The sequence below is a fragment of the Chroicocephalus ridibundus genome, chromosome 2 (genome assembly GCF_963924245.1).
Source record: "Chroicocephalus ridibundus chromosome 2, bChrRid1.1, whole genome shotgun sequence".
Classification (NCBI taxonomy): Eukaryota; Metazoa; Chordata; class Aves; order Charadriiformes; family Laridae; genus Chroicocephalus; species Chroicocephalus ridibundus.
In genome coordinates this window covers 20495055-20513648 of record NC_086285.1, presented here as the reverse complement: position 1 = coordinate 20513648, position 18594 = coordinate 20495055, and the positions used below count along the sequence as shown (strand labels likewise).

Sequence of the window (18594 nt, the reverse complement as noted above, 5' to 3'; positions counted from 1 at the left end):
ATCGGTAGCTTTGCAGTTCAAAAAGGTGCAAGGAGAAAAGTCACCTATTTTGCAAGTGCCAGGGATGAGGACTATTTTGGTGAATGTAGAACACAGCCAGTCTCTCACACTTCCGACTTGACGCAGTCCCCTCCCCAGTATTCTTTTTTTAAAGATAGCTGTCCTCTTGTATTTATTGTTAAGCAGTTCAAGGAGCCTTGGAAAACGTTTGATAAGGCCTGTTTTGTCCCTAAGCAAGGAACGAGGTATTTCCAAGGTCCAGAATGATTCTATCAGCTTGGAGCTGTTAGCCTTAATCAGGAAACAGGTGAGTAAATATTATGGTTTAAATGAAACTCATTCAGAGTTTCAACCTGTGGAAGAAACCTGGAATGAATTTGTAGAGGGGGGAAAAAAAAAGCCTGAGGAAGAGAGAGGAAAGACATGATCAATCAGAAATGGAATGAATTTCACTCATAATCATAGAATCATAGAACGGTTAGAGTCGGAAGGGACCTTGAAGATTATCTGCTTCCAATCCCCCTGCCATGGGCAGGGACACCTCCCGCTAGACCAGGTTTCATGTCAGAGGTAACTGGAAAATAATTACTGTCCTCTTGGGCAGATGAAAGAGGGTGCAAGATACTAAGTGTTTACAAGTGACATACTGCACACATGATCTAACTTCGGGTCCTTTGGGGGTACTAAACCTCTAACAAGGGAGAAACAGTCTTCTAAAATTCACATGAATCACCTCCCTAGTCTTCAAGCACCTGAGAAAGGTTGCTCCTCCCAGGATGGTCCCTGCACTATGTAACTGGGTCTGAACATATCTGCACGCTCCCTTCCGTGGAAGGCTGAACCTTTCAAATACAGCTCTGCTCTAAGAGCAGACCACACTGGGTGTGATGGAAGGGCACGCCACCACAAGTCCCAAACTAGTCCCAAACACAGTCACACCTGGGCTGTGAAGTAAACTTAACTGGGCCAGGAACTTTCACATATGTGGTAAGTGCTGCTGTTGATCAGTGAACTGAAACTAGAAAAAAGCTAAAAAGCAGACTTTTCCCTAAAATAATCCCATATTTGTGGTCCTTTTGTGTGTAGTTAAAATTAGCTTCTTCAGCTGTAGCAACAATTACAATTAAGAAAGATACTGAGCAGCAGGATAGGTACGTAAATCAGTATAGGGAACTTTTTTATTTATTCTGTTGGCAGAAGAGAGTATGCCAAAATAAAACCGAACTCGAGAGAACTTGTTTAATTGACAAAGATTTCCACAGGAGTACTAGTACAGTACTTGACAAGCCTTCTACTACTACAACTAAGCCATCCGCCAGAACCATAAAGTTACATCCATACTAGTGAATTAGATGGGTCTTGGACTCTCCTCTGGGATCAGTTCTAGCTGGAATGGAATAACGTGCACCCAAATTGAACAGGATGCTCACATTCAAAATCCTAAGTAGGAACAGTAACTGGCCTGAGTTAATATCTTGAGCCTTGCCCAGAATTATCTGGGAGACAGATAGCTGGACCAAAGCAAAACCACAGCAGGGACCATTAATGAGCTCCAGTGCCGATGGTTGTTATCTAGCATTGCACTGTTTTCTACTAGAAATGTAGACTAAGGCCAGTCTGTGTGGGATGACTTGGTCAAGAGAATTATTTAAAACCTTCCCACCAGGACAATGGCTTCTCTAGACTTTGTCCAGCAGGCTAACATACTTGCCTGAAAAACATCTAGAGAAATGGGAGGACAAGCTGCTGTACCCAACAATTCCAAGCATTCAGTTTCCAGGAGCAACACACAGGACACGGTATCAGCCGTCACCAGAGTTAGTGGCAATTAATTTAGATTTCCTTTAATTAATTCGAACAATTTTGTTCTTTTAACAGTACATTACTGAAGATACTGAAATTAATGTATTTAATTATAAAGTTCAATTATTAAACTGTCTCTGTACTTGAGTTACTCAGCATTTACTACACTTTATAAAGTGCTTGTGAGTTCTGAAACAGAAAGAAATGCAAGTTGCATCTTTATGAATCTCTTGGAGGCACCACTGAAAGCTTTCAGACCCAAGCTATTAAAGATACTGAAGCAATAATGTGTAAGATGTTACTAATACTAAGCGCATGCTTGCATTATTATATGGATGTTTTCCAGTATAAAGTGAAATCAGACGCCTGGTACAGATAACTCTCAGATCATTGCTCCTTGTGACCTAGCTTATTACGAACCCTGATGTTTGAAAGCATTAATGAAAAAAGATTCCAAATTATTAAGTTCGTTCACGTTAGCACTGTCTTCACTGACACTCTTGGAAGGAGATGACTGTTTTGAAAAGCTCTATGACTGTTCATCTGGATTAAGTCTCAAAATCTGGATCGTTAATTCTAGCTTCTAATGCCAAATATGAAACGGACTAAAACTTTAATTCTATTGCACTGCTTCACAGATCAAAATCCTTTCAGATCAAAGTTAAAATTGTAAGCTTGAAAACTCTAATAAAGAATAACCCCCAAATTACATCTAGATCATAGTTTAAAATTTATCTTTGGTAAAATTGTAATTAAAAGATGGTCTTGGGAACATTTTTGGTAGTGACGATATTTAGCTACGTTTAAACAAACACACAGTGGTCCTACATTTTATTTAAACAGAAGAACAACATGCATAAAGAGAAGATTGTTCATATCTAACTCACTGAAGGCTTCCCAAGCTACTCTGGACTCGGGGGGAACTCGGAGATCTCCGCCGAACACTGGCAGAGCAGAGAGGGAGGCAGCCAAGCAGCACCACAAAGATGGCTGGCAATACCTTTAGTTCCAAGCACCCCAAAATCATGCTTTTGCCTCCCTTCCACCTCAAAAGGTGGCTTTAGAATTGGTTTTATGAAAGTAACAGTATTAAAAAAAAAAAAAAAAAAGGAAAAAAAAAGTCAACCCAAGGGCTTTATATTCATCCAGTGTTGCCTTCAAACTGGAGTTTGAGATTCGTATTATACATCGTTTGAAGTCCCCAGAAAATTACTAAACATTGCAAGACAAAAAAATAAACCACCGAAAACAACAACAAAAAACCCTCCCAACCGTGAATATCCTGAAGCCTCTACCTGAAATTCCAACCCATGGAAGTGAGCAGGAAGATGGAAGGAAGGATAAACCCCCCCTCATTTTGGGTGTCATATTTTAGATGATTATTAGAGGCTTTTCTGATTAGCGCAGCTTTAGAGCTTATTCAAACAGATCTGGGGCTAAGAAAATTAGCACTGATTTTATTAAGGCTTCTCGTATTTCCCAAGTTCTGCTCCCCCCCTGTGCCATCCACACAAATTACGCGCTGGCAGTGTCTGACAGCTGTCAAGGCTGATTTGAGGGATCTCCAATATTCATTTTTGACTTTACTGTTGTTTATGGAACTTCACCTCGGCAAAACCTGTTTCTTTATTAGCAGGAATTTTACGTTAATCATACCCGATTTTTCATTTCTCATACAATACAACCTTTATTGTTTGAAATCTGCTGTAAGTGAAACACAGACCGTTCAGTGATCAGACCAGGAAGAAAGAGGTGGCCTGCACCGTTCCTATACACGTACACAGACATCTGCAAGCTGGCCCAGGATAAAGTAGCTTCAAGCCTTGGACTAGCTGAAAGAAAGGGCATCTTCTTACTAATGCAAAGGAGCTTATGGCCTCCAAGTTAGTGTCTCTGTATCACACAGATGTATCATTTTACTGAAAGCTAGCTTAGATATTTAGAAGAGTGCAGCCTTGTGAACTGCAGACATATACTAAATTGCTCATGCAAAAGGGAAAAAGTCTGAAGTGACTCTTATTCCATAAGCATTCATTTAAAGCTTTTAACACTCTAAAAAAGATTGGCAATATAATATTCAAGAAGAGATCCCACACCCTGATAATAATGAGTGTATTACCTGATGGTATTTCTTCAGTATGTTGTGCATTTCTGCTACATCTTCACTTGTTATCGTTTTGATGATATATCTTTTGTCGTAAGATGTATGAAAGCGAGCACCACTGCGTGCTTGGGAATCATTGGCAAGGGGTGCACTTCTTGTCAATGAATTCTGTCAATTGGATTAAAACAAAAAAAGCGACAAGTCAGACAAAAATAATGCAACTTTAATTAGAACAAATATAAACCGTTTACATTTATTTTTTAATCATTTCCAAGCTGAATTCTGCAAAGCATGTAATCACAGACGGCATTATCTTGACAAATCGCTTCAAAAATATTCTGAGAACAGAAGAATGTTTGGGGAAGATATTGACCATCAGTGGCTCAAAAGTCATTCTCAATGCTGAGTGATAATTTATTGCACTTTGTTACATATACGTTATTAGATTTTGGGAAGAAAACATACAGTAATTAAAAATCCCAACGCAACACTGTATTACACCATAATAACTATAAATAGAGGATTCACCTGTAGTAGAAGTATCACATAAACAAGATCACAGCTAGATTTCTGAGTTCTATTACCAGAGCTACTCCATGGATTTCATATCTAGTACTAGGCAAGTAATATTATTGTACAGATCCTCCTTTTGTAAAATAGACTTACCTTCCTACAGACTCAAGAGGGGAAGATTAGTTAATGACTGTATAGTAGTTAGAAGAAAAACCTCTAGAGGCTAGTGATCATTTCTAGACCGAAGCTTGAGACTATCTGCGCTTCAACAGTAGCAAAAAAGCTACTGATTTTTTCAGAAAATGAGAAGTATTCAGATTTTTTTTTATATATATTTAAGAACAATAATAATAAATTAGGCAAAGTGTAACAACTTGCTTTTGGATGGAAACATCTTTCTTTACCAGTAAGAGTTTATGCCAATTGTTGCATACGTGAATCACACCACTTATTTTTTTTTTAAATAAGTAGCAACAGTGGTAGCACAGCCATGAGAAAACACAACGATGTTCTTACACCCCATGTGTATTTCCACAAAAATGGACCATACTCTGAAAAGGTTAATCAAGTTAATCACAATAAACCTGCAGTCCCCATTTGGTATATCCCTACTGGTGGCAGAATACCCAGCTCCTGCTATGGCTCCTCGTTGTACCATACTGCACAAGCAGCTGTTGCTAAATTGAAATATAATTTCCCCCTTCCACACACACATAGTGTAACGTCCTCCCTGCTAGAAGAAAAGCCATTTTCACAGAGAGTTTTACTAAAATTTTGTATATAAACGTTGCAGATTCCTCAACAGCAAAAATTCAGCTCCAGCAGCTACAGAATATGTCACATTTGTCGGTTTGATAAGGCACTGTGATCTAAGTCACAAAACAGATTTACACTGGAAGAGCGATGATGCTTTCAGAAAGTAATTACAAATAGGCTCAGACTACCACAACCAGGTACCAAACCCACAAAAATTAATTTTTATCGGAGCTATGTCTTATTTGGACGTTTTACCATTGATAAATCTGTTCACAAACTCTATGGCCTTCAGCAGGAGCTGGACACACAGACTCAACCTCAGTGACAGAAGGTCAGTAATTATTATAAGGTAATAACCTCAACCAAGAGATGAGGGCAACTATAACCCCAGTTTAAGAAGACACTTGAACACGTACAATTATGTTTACAGATTTTGGAGACCCATTGACTTCCACAGGCCTTCAGTGTAGTTAAACTTTATCCCAAATGTGGGATGCTTTCCGAACTCAGTTTAATACGAAACAAAAACATTTTCCCACACAGTTACTTTGTTCAACTGAAATACTCAGGAGGAGTAGGAATAACAGTATATCACCTAAAGGCACGCAGCTCTACAAGGTCTTAGAATGAAAACCTTAATTATGACAGGTAGGAGAAATAAATCTTTGCACACTTCTCCCTGTATTTTTCTAGGTTTGTGCAATGAAGTAGAATCATTCCTAATGCCTGTGATAAAAAGTCATGTCTTTCTCCATTATCCTCCCTATTCACTAAAGAAAGAAAGGATGTGGGTGCTTCCCTAATGTCTACAAATAAAGAATTTTTCTAGACCAGTCAGAACAAAACTTTAGGGACAATCATTGCAGACTCTGTTCCTTCTCTGCACTAGCTTTTGGACAGACAATTTTAACAGATGCGAGTCGTGATACTAGAGAAGGGAACTTAAGTGTTACTGCAGTTTTCTTGTAACTATTTTCAGATGTTCACTATTCGAATGCATTTGCCACCACTCCACCACTGAAATGTTTTGTATGTACTGATGCAGTCTATTCAAGAGAACAGGTATCATAAACGGATCGAATTTTCTTAATGCTACACTTGATATCAGTACTTCATCAATTTTCAAATTGAATCATAAATTGAGTTAGTCTTAGAAACCCTCTCCATTCTAAAGTCAGCACTTGGCTTTATTGACAGGATTTATATTTAATAGTTCAAGATGAAGAACTGATAATAAAAGTTCTTAAAAAATTGTGCAAATTCAGTTACCTTCATCACAAACTGTAAAATATGATGTAACATAAGAATTATATTTAATTTTGAAAAACGCTAAAGCATGGGTAGTCATTAGTGTAGGTACTGAATTCAACTACTGCTAAGTTAGGCTGTAATTCACTTAGCAATAATGAAGACAGTATACTGAGTAATTGTTTGTTATTGTTCTCAGCAGAAAAAGGTGCACTATTCTGAGGTTAACTATCGCAATAAAGCAGTAACCACAGTTTTCTGAGGGCGTTTTTCGCAGAGAACCCTAGTCTTCAAACTGTAAAGCCATGTGGTAGAAACCTTGAAAGCAATTAACATGGGGGGAGACTTAAGCTGTTTTGCTAAAAAAAGTTGCAAAAAGGTGTAGTTGCCAGTCTGACACTGAACCTCTGAAGCAGGAGGGAAAGAGGGAAGATGGTAAGGAGTACCTGAACTCGCATTATTCTCCAAGATTTCAAATACTCTTGAGGTATATTTTAACATTCGTCACCAAAAGACTTGTCAGATTTGAGTGAAATTCAGACCTGGGAGCACTCGGTATCTTGCTAGCAATGTCTTGATCGAGACACAACACATGGGAGATGATACTTCTCTGGACTTTGCAGTTGCTAAATCTCAATTACTAATTCTGTGGCCAGAAAGCTACAAAAATAACCACTTTTGATGTAAAACCTTCCGAATGCTATTCCTATAACCGTTTGCTCTTCTAAAATCTGACTCCTTTTGTCTTCCTAAGCAGTATTTGCACAGGAGAGCTATTCTAAGTTCTAGGTCTTAAAATGCTTCTTCCTGCTTTCCAGGAACCTCCTTTCATCCCATCATTAACCAGGAATATCTAGTATATAGGTATATTTTTGTAGCAACCCATCAAAACAAACATAAATTTACTCATTCCCCATGATGGAATATGATACTTGATGCATTTAAAAATATGGATAGCATAAGCAATAAGAAATTCTGATTTTAAAAAAAACCCAGCTGTTACACTAAAAGAATGAATCAACTAGTAGCCCTTTTATCATGCTTCTTTGATTACAATTCAGGAATTCAGGCTAGACAGAAAAAAAAAATAGAAATTAGTCCGATTCAAATAGAAATTAATAAATTTAGTCATATTTTAAATCAATTGGAGGAAACCTTGTAAAGTCAATGACTTATTACTGATTCTTGGTTTTTCCAGCAATAGCATTTTTTTCTAATGGAAATGAATTCTGCCTGATTGCTAACTATAATGACATGTTAATTTGTCACACCAAAAACATTGCTAACAAGACAATATAATACATCTGTAGATAATAATTTTGCACACACTTTACCGTTTCTTAATGCTTTAATGGGTTAGAAATGGTGATGCATTTATTTTTTAGTAGATGGCTATTTTATTATCAGTTATCCATAGCAAGCTTAATTAAGAATGCAGACACTTATCATTTTACCACATGCATATTAATTTGTTACAATAAACCAACTCACTTTATGCTAAGCAGCACCTTTACATACATGCACAGGTAACCCAAGTGCCCTCTCTACAATACTCTGACTCTAATAATAAATCAGAGCTTAAAATCAGATGTTTAAACATTAAACATGTTTAAGATAAAGCCAATGTCTAATTAAACAACCTCTTTGGCGCTTTATTTTTACTAACTCTCCATTCCTGTGATAACTCTCTCAATATAATGCTCCCTTCAGACACGGACTGTAGTCCCTTTGAACTTGGAAAAGTGGTGGAACATGAAGGATATTGTTAATATTACTATTTGCTGTGCTTTATTTTGATACCTTTTTATAGTACCAGAAGTTTATTAAAGCATAAGCTTATTAAATAAGTACAGTTTTAAAAGCTGAAAAAAAAAAAAATCTCATTACATCATATTGTGCTGATTACTAGCAACTGCATTAGCACTTTCTTGTGCTGATAAAAGCATGGCTGAGTTTTATCTGCAGACGGTTTTATTTGTAATGGTTAACTCTCGCTTCTGTGAACAGAGAAAAGTTCAAATTCCTTCTAAAGTAAAGCTTCTGGGAATGATGCAAACTATCTTACCTCTCAACTAAACTAGTTATATTTGCTTATAGTTAGAAATCAGTCTTCAATAAAATACATATACTGTTGCCTGATCATGACAATGAATCTTGAAATAAAAAGATGACAAAAATTGGCCTGCGCTGGTAAGTCACCATTAGCAAGTAAGATCAAGGAACAGCTTCACTGAAAGGATCAAACTAGAAAAGTTTAGGGGCTTCAAAGGGGAAAATATGGCTATTTAAAAATACTTTAAAAACACTAAGATCCTTCCCTTTTGATGTAGGTAAAGCTAACTTACATGTTTGACCCAACACTGTTAAGTATAAACCAAAGCATTTTGCACCCCATTCAACCCTGCCAAATACTAACAAATTAATAACACATATATTAGAAGTGAAAAGATTCTTTGTTGGAAAATGTTTATTGTAAGTTAACACACAAAATGGCCAAGAAGGTCCTTCACTTAAGCCTCTCTAAAGCACAGCCACTAGCAAACCTGTAACTGGTAAGAAATCTCAGACAAAAATACGAGTAACACCATGTGTAACGTCCAATATGCACTTTACACCACAAAGACTGTGGAAAGTTTGTGGGTTTTTCTCTTTTAAAATGAGACTTTAGACATAGCTTACATAAGTAAAAAAGTTTAACTTATTCTGAGGTTACCTAATGCAAGTTTTTAAGTTAGTCATCTTAACACAGACAATAATAAGAAACATAGTAGTGCTCATCAGACAGACTGAAGATATGCATTTATTTGACTTGTTCTGCTCTGTGTTTCAGACTATTGGACGCGCTGTATAGACTTGTTTCTTGCTGTCAAATGCAGTTTTGCAAGACAATACATGGTAAAACACTCCTGTGATCCAGATGACTTCTGTGAGATCACACAGACAAATTTCAGGGAAGATTTGTACAAAAAGTGAGTAAAGCAAGTTGTACTATAGATATCTGTGCACAAACACCTTGGAAGAAAAGCTGATTGAACCTGCCTAAAGAGAGCCGTGTAGGGCTCTCCTCTGCTCAGCAGTGAACTCCGCTAAGAGAGACCCATTGCCGTCCCCAGCTGCTCTGTCTCCTCCTTAGGTGAGGCTTCCGCAGGGGACTGGGAAGGAAATAAAGAATGAAACTCAAGCATCTCCCTTTTCGAAAAGGAAAATATAAACGAGGTTGAGGGAGGGGGAAAGGAGAGACAGATCATGGCAAATACCAGACCAGATTCCCTCTGGCTCTGCTTCTTAATTAGGGGAAGACTAAGTGGTATATGAACAGATGGGAAATGAGCCGCTCCTCACTTAACACAGATCTATGAGCCACAAAGCCAGATCAGGGAGGATATCCTCCAGATATAAACAAAAAAAAATGTCCAACTCTTACCCTCCAAGAGATACAGATCTGATGATCTAACAACATTTTTACCATCACTTACTGCTACTATATAGAACTTCGATATTGTAGGAGGCACCAGTGGAGTATCTATCTATCTATCCATACAACGCTGGAGCAGTAGTCAGAAGTAGTTAATAAAAATCACCTGCTTATACTATAGCGTTAGTGAGCCCAAAACTCAAAGAAAAGAGGGTCACAGTGCTCTGTCCCTTTCAGATCTTCCCAGCCTTCCCCAACATTATCGGTCCTCCGGCACAACTCAAACATCCGTCAGCCACCCCGTACCCTGTGCCGCTTCACGGCTTCACTCAGCATCTCACTGCAAGGCTCCTGCTCCGAGTGTGCCTGTTCTGCCAATTCCCCATCCACTTCTCATTTGTGAAGTTTTAATCTTGCACCTGCTGGTTTTTTGGGTTTTTTTTGTCTCAGGAGAAAGAAAAGGTTTTGTACTTTTAAAGTGTGAATACTTTTACGAGGTCATTTAAAGACTACGCTAAATTACCTGTGTAATTACTCATACAACCAAAGACACATTTAACATGCCAAGCTCAAAGATACCTCTACTGGATAAATTTCTTTCACATACTTCCCCCTCTCTCCCAAATAGTTTCCCTCTGAGAAATCACTGGCTGGAAGTCTCACTGCCCTTATATAATCCTATATAAAAAATATCACCTATATTGCACTGAGTAGCAGGCAACCAGAAATACTCATCTGGTCTTCAGTACTGAGAGGCTACAAATCACAAGGAATTTGTACTGTACCACAGAATTAATTTCTGATAAAGTAATAAAAATACAGCTTATATAAATGGGCAAAAGCTTCACCACTTCCTATTTTTTCATTTCCCAAAGAGTTCTTGATAGAAAAATCTAATCAGCACACCTAAATTACATGTCATCATTTCACCCAAGAACAGCACAATCTTTAGCAGATTAACTGTCAGGTTATTTAGTTTTAATATAGACCCACTATCTTCCCTCAGCATCTCTTTCCCAAACTCTCAGCAATCTGCGCAGAGTTTTATTTGCTAAAGTAAAAATATATTAGGTAAGGAATAAGGCGCTCTTAGGATCTGATCCACAATTCTTTGAAGTTCACAGGAGCTTTTCTAGAGCATTCAACACATTTTCATAAACTAGAATCCAACACAACCTCTACCCAGCATAAGCCATTTCAGTTCACCCAGCCATTCCTGAACTGAACTCCAATCTCTGCTTTTTGGACAAGGTACAACTTCCAGAAAGGCAGCCTTGATTTTTCCAACTTCAGAAGACCAAGATTCGCCACTGTAGTTTTTCTAGTATTTAATCATTTGTATTGCTGAAAAGGTGAGTTTAACTTTGAATTTTATTTCTTTCCTTTTCCATTCTCATTCATTCTTTCCTAAAGTATCTAGGATTTTTCTGCAAGGATGCTCACATACTACTTACTTCCCAATTCTAACTTTTGCAAATGCAGCAGGTCAAACTCTTGTCACTCCCACCACAAGGCATCCTCTATGCCCTTAAATACCTTTGATGCCATTTTTCTGCATTTTTTCTATATTCGAATTCTCAACATCCTTTTTTAAGATGACTAGCACCAAAACTATATATAGTATTAGCTTCAGGTATAAAATAAACAGATGTTAAAAAAAGTTAAGAGTTCTTTCTGGTCTTATTTTATACCTTCCAATTTATCCACCCAAGGGTGCAGTTACTCCTAGTCAGGAGCTCACAATAGTGCTGAATTCTTGTCCTTTCTGACCTCTTCTCCCTTCTCAGAGCTACTACCTCCTGAAATGCAGCCTTCCCCACTCTGCGGTTCTACACTCCTTTTTAGTCATATAACTATTCATCTGACTGTATTAAAAAGCATCTAATTTGGACAGGCTCAGAATGCCAGGTGATCAAAGTGGTTTTTGTACAAAATCCTGGTCTTTATCCCACTTTATCATTTGGATGGATTTTGCATCTTCTGCAGGTTTTCACTACATGAAATGTCAGCTGCTCACTGACAATTAGATTTTGATTGTTGTCATTTAATCATCAATTATTTACATAATTTTTATTTTTTATTATAAAGCCTCACAATAACTGGCATTTTAAAAATCAAAGTTACAAAATATCAAGCCAAATACTTTGTAAGAGGCATCCTCAAGAGTCCTTAGAAGCCAGCTAAAACACCACCTAACGCTTTATCCTTTGGAAGTCTATTTTTACCTTGCACATTTGTCAAGAAAAATGGCAGCCTGCTGTAATGAAGTAACATGAATGATGTTATTGATAATGCTAGCTGTGCCAACACCAGACACCAAAAATAGCAAACCGATTTCCAGAGAGACTCTGGTTGTTTCTAAGAGCAACAAGTTAAGCTGTTTGGAGCTATTTTCTCCAACTGAGACCATTTTTGTGAGAAAACACATGGAGCAGCGCCACTGAAGTACAGGAAAAGCTTGTCGTCCCCCACTCCCTCCATAATTGTAAGCTATATTTATAACTGGCAAAGTATTGCCCTCCTCTTCAAAGACGAACTGCTGGCGAGGCTCTTCCTCCTCTGCCCACTTTGCTTAAAACGTTCACAGCACGGATATTTATCTCCACAGTGGGAGACCGAGGATTAGCCACAGCCTCCAAGAGGGTGGAGAGATTTAAAGGTCAATTTAATTAGCTCATTCTAATCTCTTACACATCTAATGTAAATGTCATTGTTTTCTAACTGCTACTTTAGCAGACAAGATTATATTTGAGAAACTTTGAACATACAAACTATGTGTTGGATGTAATACAAATACTTCACGTAACTAATCTAAAAAGGGAGCCTAATAAAAATTGTCATTGAGTCAGAGCTTTTCCTAAAAAAGAGAAAAAGGGCAATAGGAAAATTCTGGTGATAAAGTGTGGAGATCTTTAGAAGAGCAGTAATCTTTCAAACTGACTGGCTTAACAGCTTCTCATTGATTTAAATCTTTCCCATTTTGCGATGTCTGGACAAAGGCAAACAACAGTTTCTGGTACTGTGATCTCATCCAAAAGTCGTGGAAGGCTAAAACGAGCTTCACAAGCCCAATGTACCCTAAAGACAAATCAGATCCTATCCCAGGCTATTTCAGAGTGCCTCTGGGCAAGCTCTGCATGAACGAACAGGCGAAAACAAGTGCACAGATGATGCTCTGTGATGACTGAAATCATAGGTCAGTGGAAAAGGCTGGCAGCGGTTCATCGCTGTTAGAGAATCATGTACAGACGGTCTGGCCGTTCTTCTGTGACAGCAGCTACAGTGGTGCTGCCTGGCCTGTGCACAGCTTCTCGTGAAGAGAAGCCTGCAGCTCTCCCCAACCTTTTTTTTTCTTGTTACAAGACCTCAGGAATGATGGATATGGATGAATTAGACATGGATTACTGATTAAGAAGCACATCAAAGAGATAACGGTGTCATACAACTGGACACAGACACTCCAAGTTGGTTTTTTTTTGCTGTAATCTGAAATAAACAGCCCGCTTCTGGGATGGCGTTCAGGACAGTGTTTCGCCAGTGATTTCTAGAGAGAAGAAAGGCAGATAGTATTTTAATGTAACAACAGAAGCACCAAACCCAGAGATGTCTGGTTTTGTCATACGGGGAAGAGCAGGGAAGACTCTGGGGTTTACTTTGTCTGCTGGCACCGTGCATTCTACCACTGCCATTGAGCAGGCTCATCTCTGGAAACAGTGATGAGAAAACATGATCAGGAGACACTGATCTCCGACACTGACACGTGTTTAAGAAGTTCGGCATGTAACGAAGTGTACCTGACCGGTAACATACGCTACAAGCACAGTCAGTGGTATGACCTGCCCTTGCCTTTGGCAGCTGTATGGACAATACCGCACGATGACTTCTTGTGAGCTTAAAAGCAGCACTCTCCAAAGACTTACGGTAAACGTCATGGGGCCTCCAAAAGACGAGAACAGACCACCACTGCTCCTGTGGTACACCTGTCAGAAATATAGCGTCCCTTCTATGATCTCGTCAAGATGTGGATGCACAACACTCACAAGATGTGAAAACCTATGAACCTATAAGCAAGTTGTATTCAGGGAGTGATTACTGTGGTGAAAGACATTGAAAAAAAGAAAGGCAAAAATACCAACTTTTTCTTTTTTGCACTGAGCTATCCTTCCAAGAGAAAGGCTATGGTTTCCTTGACTTGGTTGAATGAGAGTTTAATGAATAAAACATGTGATTCTTTCCTAAATCAAGCTATCCAGACTGTAGGTCTGGATTTGGAGCTGTCAGCTTAAGCCATTGCTTTGGAAAGAGTTAGGGCTTTTTCTGGGAGCTTCTCTCCTTCAACCCTGAAAAGCTTGGCTTGATGCCTCACTTCCAGTGGCTGTCTCCGTAGGAGCTCAGGGAGTGCCTATCAGCTCGTTGTTTTGATGCTGCCAGCACATGCTAAATTACTTTTTTCCTAGTTCGAATACCCAATTGTGAATGACACTAAGTTTAGGGAAGGAACCGCTGAAAGCAAGGCAAGTTAAATGTTTTCTCTAGGGAAGAATATGAGAAACTGGAGGTTAAAATTTCTGTTGCCATACATACTAAGGTTAAGTCCCACAGCCACTAAATTCTTATTTGGGCTCACACTTAGAATCATAGAATCATAGAATCTTCATGGTTGGAAAGGACCTTTGAGATCATTGAGTCCAATGATACGCACACCAAGAAAAAAAAAAAACAACAAAAAAAAAACCAAACAAAAAAAACCCCAAACCACCACAAACAAACAACCTACAATCTCTCCACTATAGCATTCCCTGAAGTGCCAAATCTACACGTTTCTTAAATACCTCTAGGGATGGCGACTCAACCACCTCCCTGGGCAGGCTGTTCTAGTGCCTGACCACTCTTTCAGTAAAGTCATTCTTCCTAATATCTAATCTAAACCTCCCCTGCCGCAACTTCAGACCATTTCCTCTGGTCCTGTCATTATTCACCTGGGAGAAGAGGCCAACACCCACCTCTCTCCAACCTCCTTTCAGGCAGTTGTAGAGGGCAATGAGGTCTCCCCTCAGCCTCCTCTTCTCCAAACTAAACATGCCCAGTTCCCTCAGCCTCTCCTCATATGACTTGGTCTCCAGACCCCTCACCAGCTTGGCAGCTCTCCTCTGGACATGCTCCAGCACTTCAATGTCCCTCTTGTACAGAGGGGCCCAGAACTGAACACAGTACTCGAGGTGAGGCCTCACCAGGGCTGAGTACAGGGGGATGATCACTTCTCTACTCCTGCTGGCCACGCTATTCCTGATACAAGCCAGAATGCTGTTGGCCTTCTTGGCCACCTGGGCACACTGCTGGCTCATGTTAAGCTGGTCATTCACCAGCACCTCCAGGTCCTTTTCTGCTGGGCAGCTCTCCAGCCACTCTTCCCCAAGACTGTAGCGTTGCTTGGTGTTGTTGTGACCGAAATGCAGGACCCGGCACTTGGCTTTATTAAACCTCATACAGTTGGCCTTGGTCCATCAATCCAGCCTGTCCAGGTCCCTCTGCAGATCCTTCCTACCCTCAAGCAGATCAACACTCCCACCTAGTTTGGTGTCGTCTGCAAACTTACTGAGGGTGCACTCAATCCCCTCATCCAGATCATTGATAAAGATATTAAACAAAACCGGCCCCAAAACCGAGCCCTGAGAGACACCACTGGTGACCGGCTGCCAAGAGGATTTCACCCCATTAATCACAACTCTCTGGGCATGGCCATCCAGCCAGTTTTTAACCCAGCAAAGAGTATACTTAAGGCACCAAATCCTAGAACATAACATTCAGATTGCAAACTTCATTTTTTACATGCTGTAAAGACCACAAATGACATAGATTTTGTTAGCATAGCTGGCTCAAGACCTTACTACCACTAATGCCTATGCCCACGTCAAACAAGACGTCAGCAGTTCTGAATATCTTGGTGCCAGTGTCCATTTGGGATCCACAAACTGTATAGTCTGCTACAGGCACCTCATCTGACACTCTTTTCATGCACTGACAGACTTACCATGCTAAAATGACCAGCACAGGAATTTTATTTTCAATAAAGTTCTTTCTTCCAGGATTTTTTATGCATTTTATTAAACGTCCAATGAGAAGATCATGAATGATCTTGTGGGAAGATGATCCCACTCCTAACATAGTTATTGCTGACCTTGTTGTCTCTAGTTTGATGCTAGAGGTGGCTTGTTCCTTCCCAAACCAAGGGCCAATAAATGGGACGCGTGAATTTCAGTGCAGAAGCACCAGCAGGGAGCTCTGATTAATATTTGTTTTTCTGAAGAAAGATATCATCCCAGACTGTAAAATAGTTTTTAAGATCTTAATGTGATGTCTTAGGAATGGATAAGTCACACAGAATTAGCAAAAATATTCACAGGTTGACAAGAATTTTGGTGAACTGAAGTTTAGATACTTGAAAATTATATTAAAGGCTGACTTCTGAAAAATGAACCTAGAATTTGCATTATTTACCTGATGCCATATTAGGTCTCAACTATAAATCCTTCTATATAGAAAACTACGAGAGATATTGAAATGTAAGGAGACACCCATATCAGAAGTGAAAGATACTGAGTTAATACGGTTTGCTATTAAAGAAATTGCTTAAAAGCAGGAATTCTCAATTTTCATTTTAGATTTCAATCTTTTCTGTGGAAAAATGCACATAGAGAAATAATAATAATCTCTAAATTAAAAAGAACTTCTCCTAAAAGACCATTAAAAAGACCATCTTCTAAAAGTTCTTCATGAATTCTTTGTCGTGTACAGAGAACCTCCACAAACTGCTCCCGCAGACAGGCAAAGTCAGATCTGAGCACGTCTCCTATTACATTGGGTACTAAAAATTTAAGGAAAATCAGTTGTGCTCTCCCCCGTCCCCAGCAGAAAGCTCATTAGGTACCCTGGGACACTGGTGCCCTCTGGTAAGAGCAATTCTATTTTATTAGGCAAGAACCCAGTCTCCCTCCTTTGCCTAGCAAAATCCAGATGTGGGATTCAGCAGTAACTTTAAGCAAGAACAGATGTGCTGGAGCATAGTAAAGTAAGTTTCCCTTTCCAGAGCAACAGCAACAGAAGCATTTGTAACTGTAGTAGATGCTATTTTTCTAGAGTTTGTTGGGGGGCATTAAGATAGCTGCTTGCCTGTTAATCCCTCGTAATTTTGCAGTTTACAGAAGCTATTCCTGTAATTCTTCTGACAGAACTGCACTCTTGGATTCTGTAACATAAGAAATTATGTCAATCATGTTGAAAAGACACCCCATAGTTACCAGAGCTACCCCATGTATTTTGGAAAAAAAGAGGCCTTTCTGTAGAATAACCTTTGCCAAACTGATATCTAAAGCTATGGGGGAATGCAGAAACTGAAAATTAGTTTAGCCCTGTAGTGAGGGATTTACTTTACTACATTTGTTTTCTAATCCCTTTTTTTTTCTTTTCTGCTAGGAACTCTCAAGTATTTTCTTGTCAATGTTATGAGGATTTTAAAGAGTTAGGGATTCTTCTTCAGTGAAACAGAAGACACTAAAAAATACAAGATCAAGATAATTTACCCCATCAAGGCAAAAACGGCCATTATTTAATGCTCTGGCTTGTGGAATTACTTTGACACTTTTAAAAATTATCTTTAATTTGATGCAACAGATATCTTACTAATACAAGATCACCAAGAAGGAAGATGAGGGTCTAATAAAAGATTTTTTTGACATAAGAACAAAGTTTCTTAACCTAGATTGAAGACTTAAATTGTCATAACAAGTTTCTATAGGCAACCTTTGAATAAAACTCAGGGTTTAACTAACTTCATACTGTATTTTCCACGTTGCTGTCCATAGTAAAGAATGAATCACCAAAAAAAACCCACTCAGTATTAGCAAACACACATGTATCTCCAGGGAACTTTAATCCTAGGTTCAGTACTAATCGAAACGTCTCTCAGAGATGCTCAACCAGCTATGAAAGACAGATGTCGGACAGATTACCAAAGAGACCTCAAAAAAAGGAGTTGGTTTTCATCATGTGAAGGGAGGGAGTCCGTTATAGGAATCATAATTGCCATTACTAGAAATGGCTTCCTGTAAGGCATGGACCATATACAATTTAAGGAATTCCCCTGACTCTGAAGTTGGTTGGGTTGTAGGAAAAAAACAGTACTTTATGAGATTTAAATCTCTCTTCAGGGATAAGAGGAGACCTCTGTAAGAGAAGATCCCTATATTAACCATTCCATATGTGAACTAAGCCTACGTGTTAAGCAGTCTACAAAATTACTGTACAAAGCGAATAACACAATGTCAAGAATTAAAATTAGTACAGCACAGCAATTAGAGCGTACACTACCAAATTCTTCTCATGAGGTAGGGATTTTTTAGTCTTTCCATATAAGTAAGCACTATCTGCCCTCTGGAACAACTCATCAAGGATATCTGCAGAACATTCTGAAAACAAAAACATTTAAAATTAATGTTTTTCCTGATTTAAACTGATGTGTCTGACTAATGAACAAGGTAATTGGGTTTATTTATCTAAACCAATCCTATCTTGCTCAATAATGGGAATGACATTGTTCGCAATTGATTAGGACTCCCTTCCTGAAAATCATTATATAAGAAAAACTACCCAGAGAAATTTATTTGCTATCTCTTCCCGAAGCTTTCCCTCAGTTCCATACCGCACAGGCTTTTTCCAATTCATGTTTGGCTCCGAGTATACAATATTCATTGGAACA

General features: G+C 38.8%; 1 protein-coding gene across 2 annotated transcripts in view; it reads right to left on the bottom strand.

The window, feature by feature from the left end:
• PIP4K2A (phosphatidylinositol-5-phosphate 4-kinase type 2 alpha) overlaps positions 1-18594 on the bottom strand; it is a 115337-nt gene that overhangs the window by 28303 nt on the left and 68440 nt on the right. For both annotated transcript variants that reach the window (XM_063324671.1, XM_063324670.1), the window contains exon 4: positions 3923-4075. In XM_063324671.1, coding sequence (XP_063180741.1) covers positions 3923-4075 — 153 coding nt within the window. The remainder of the gene's footprint in view (positions 1-3922; positions 4076-18594) is intronic.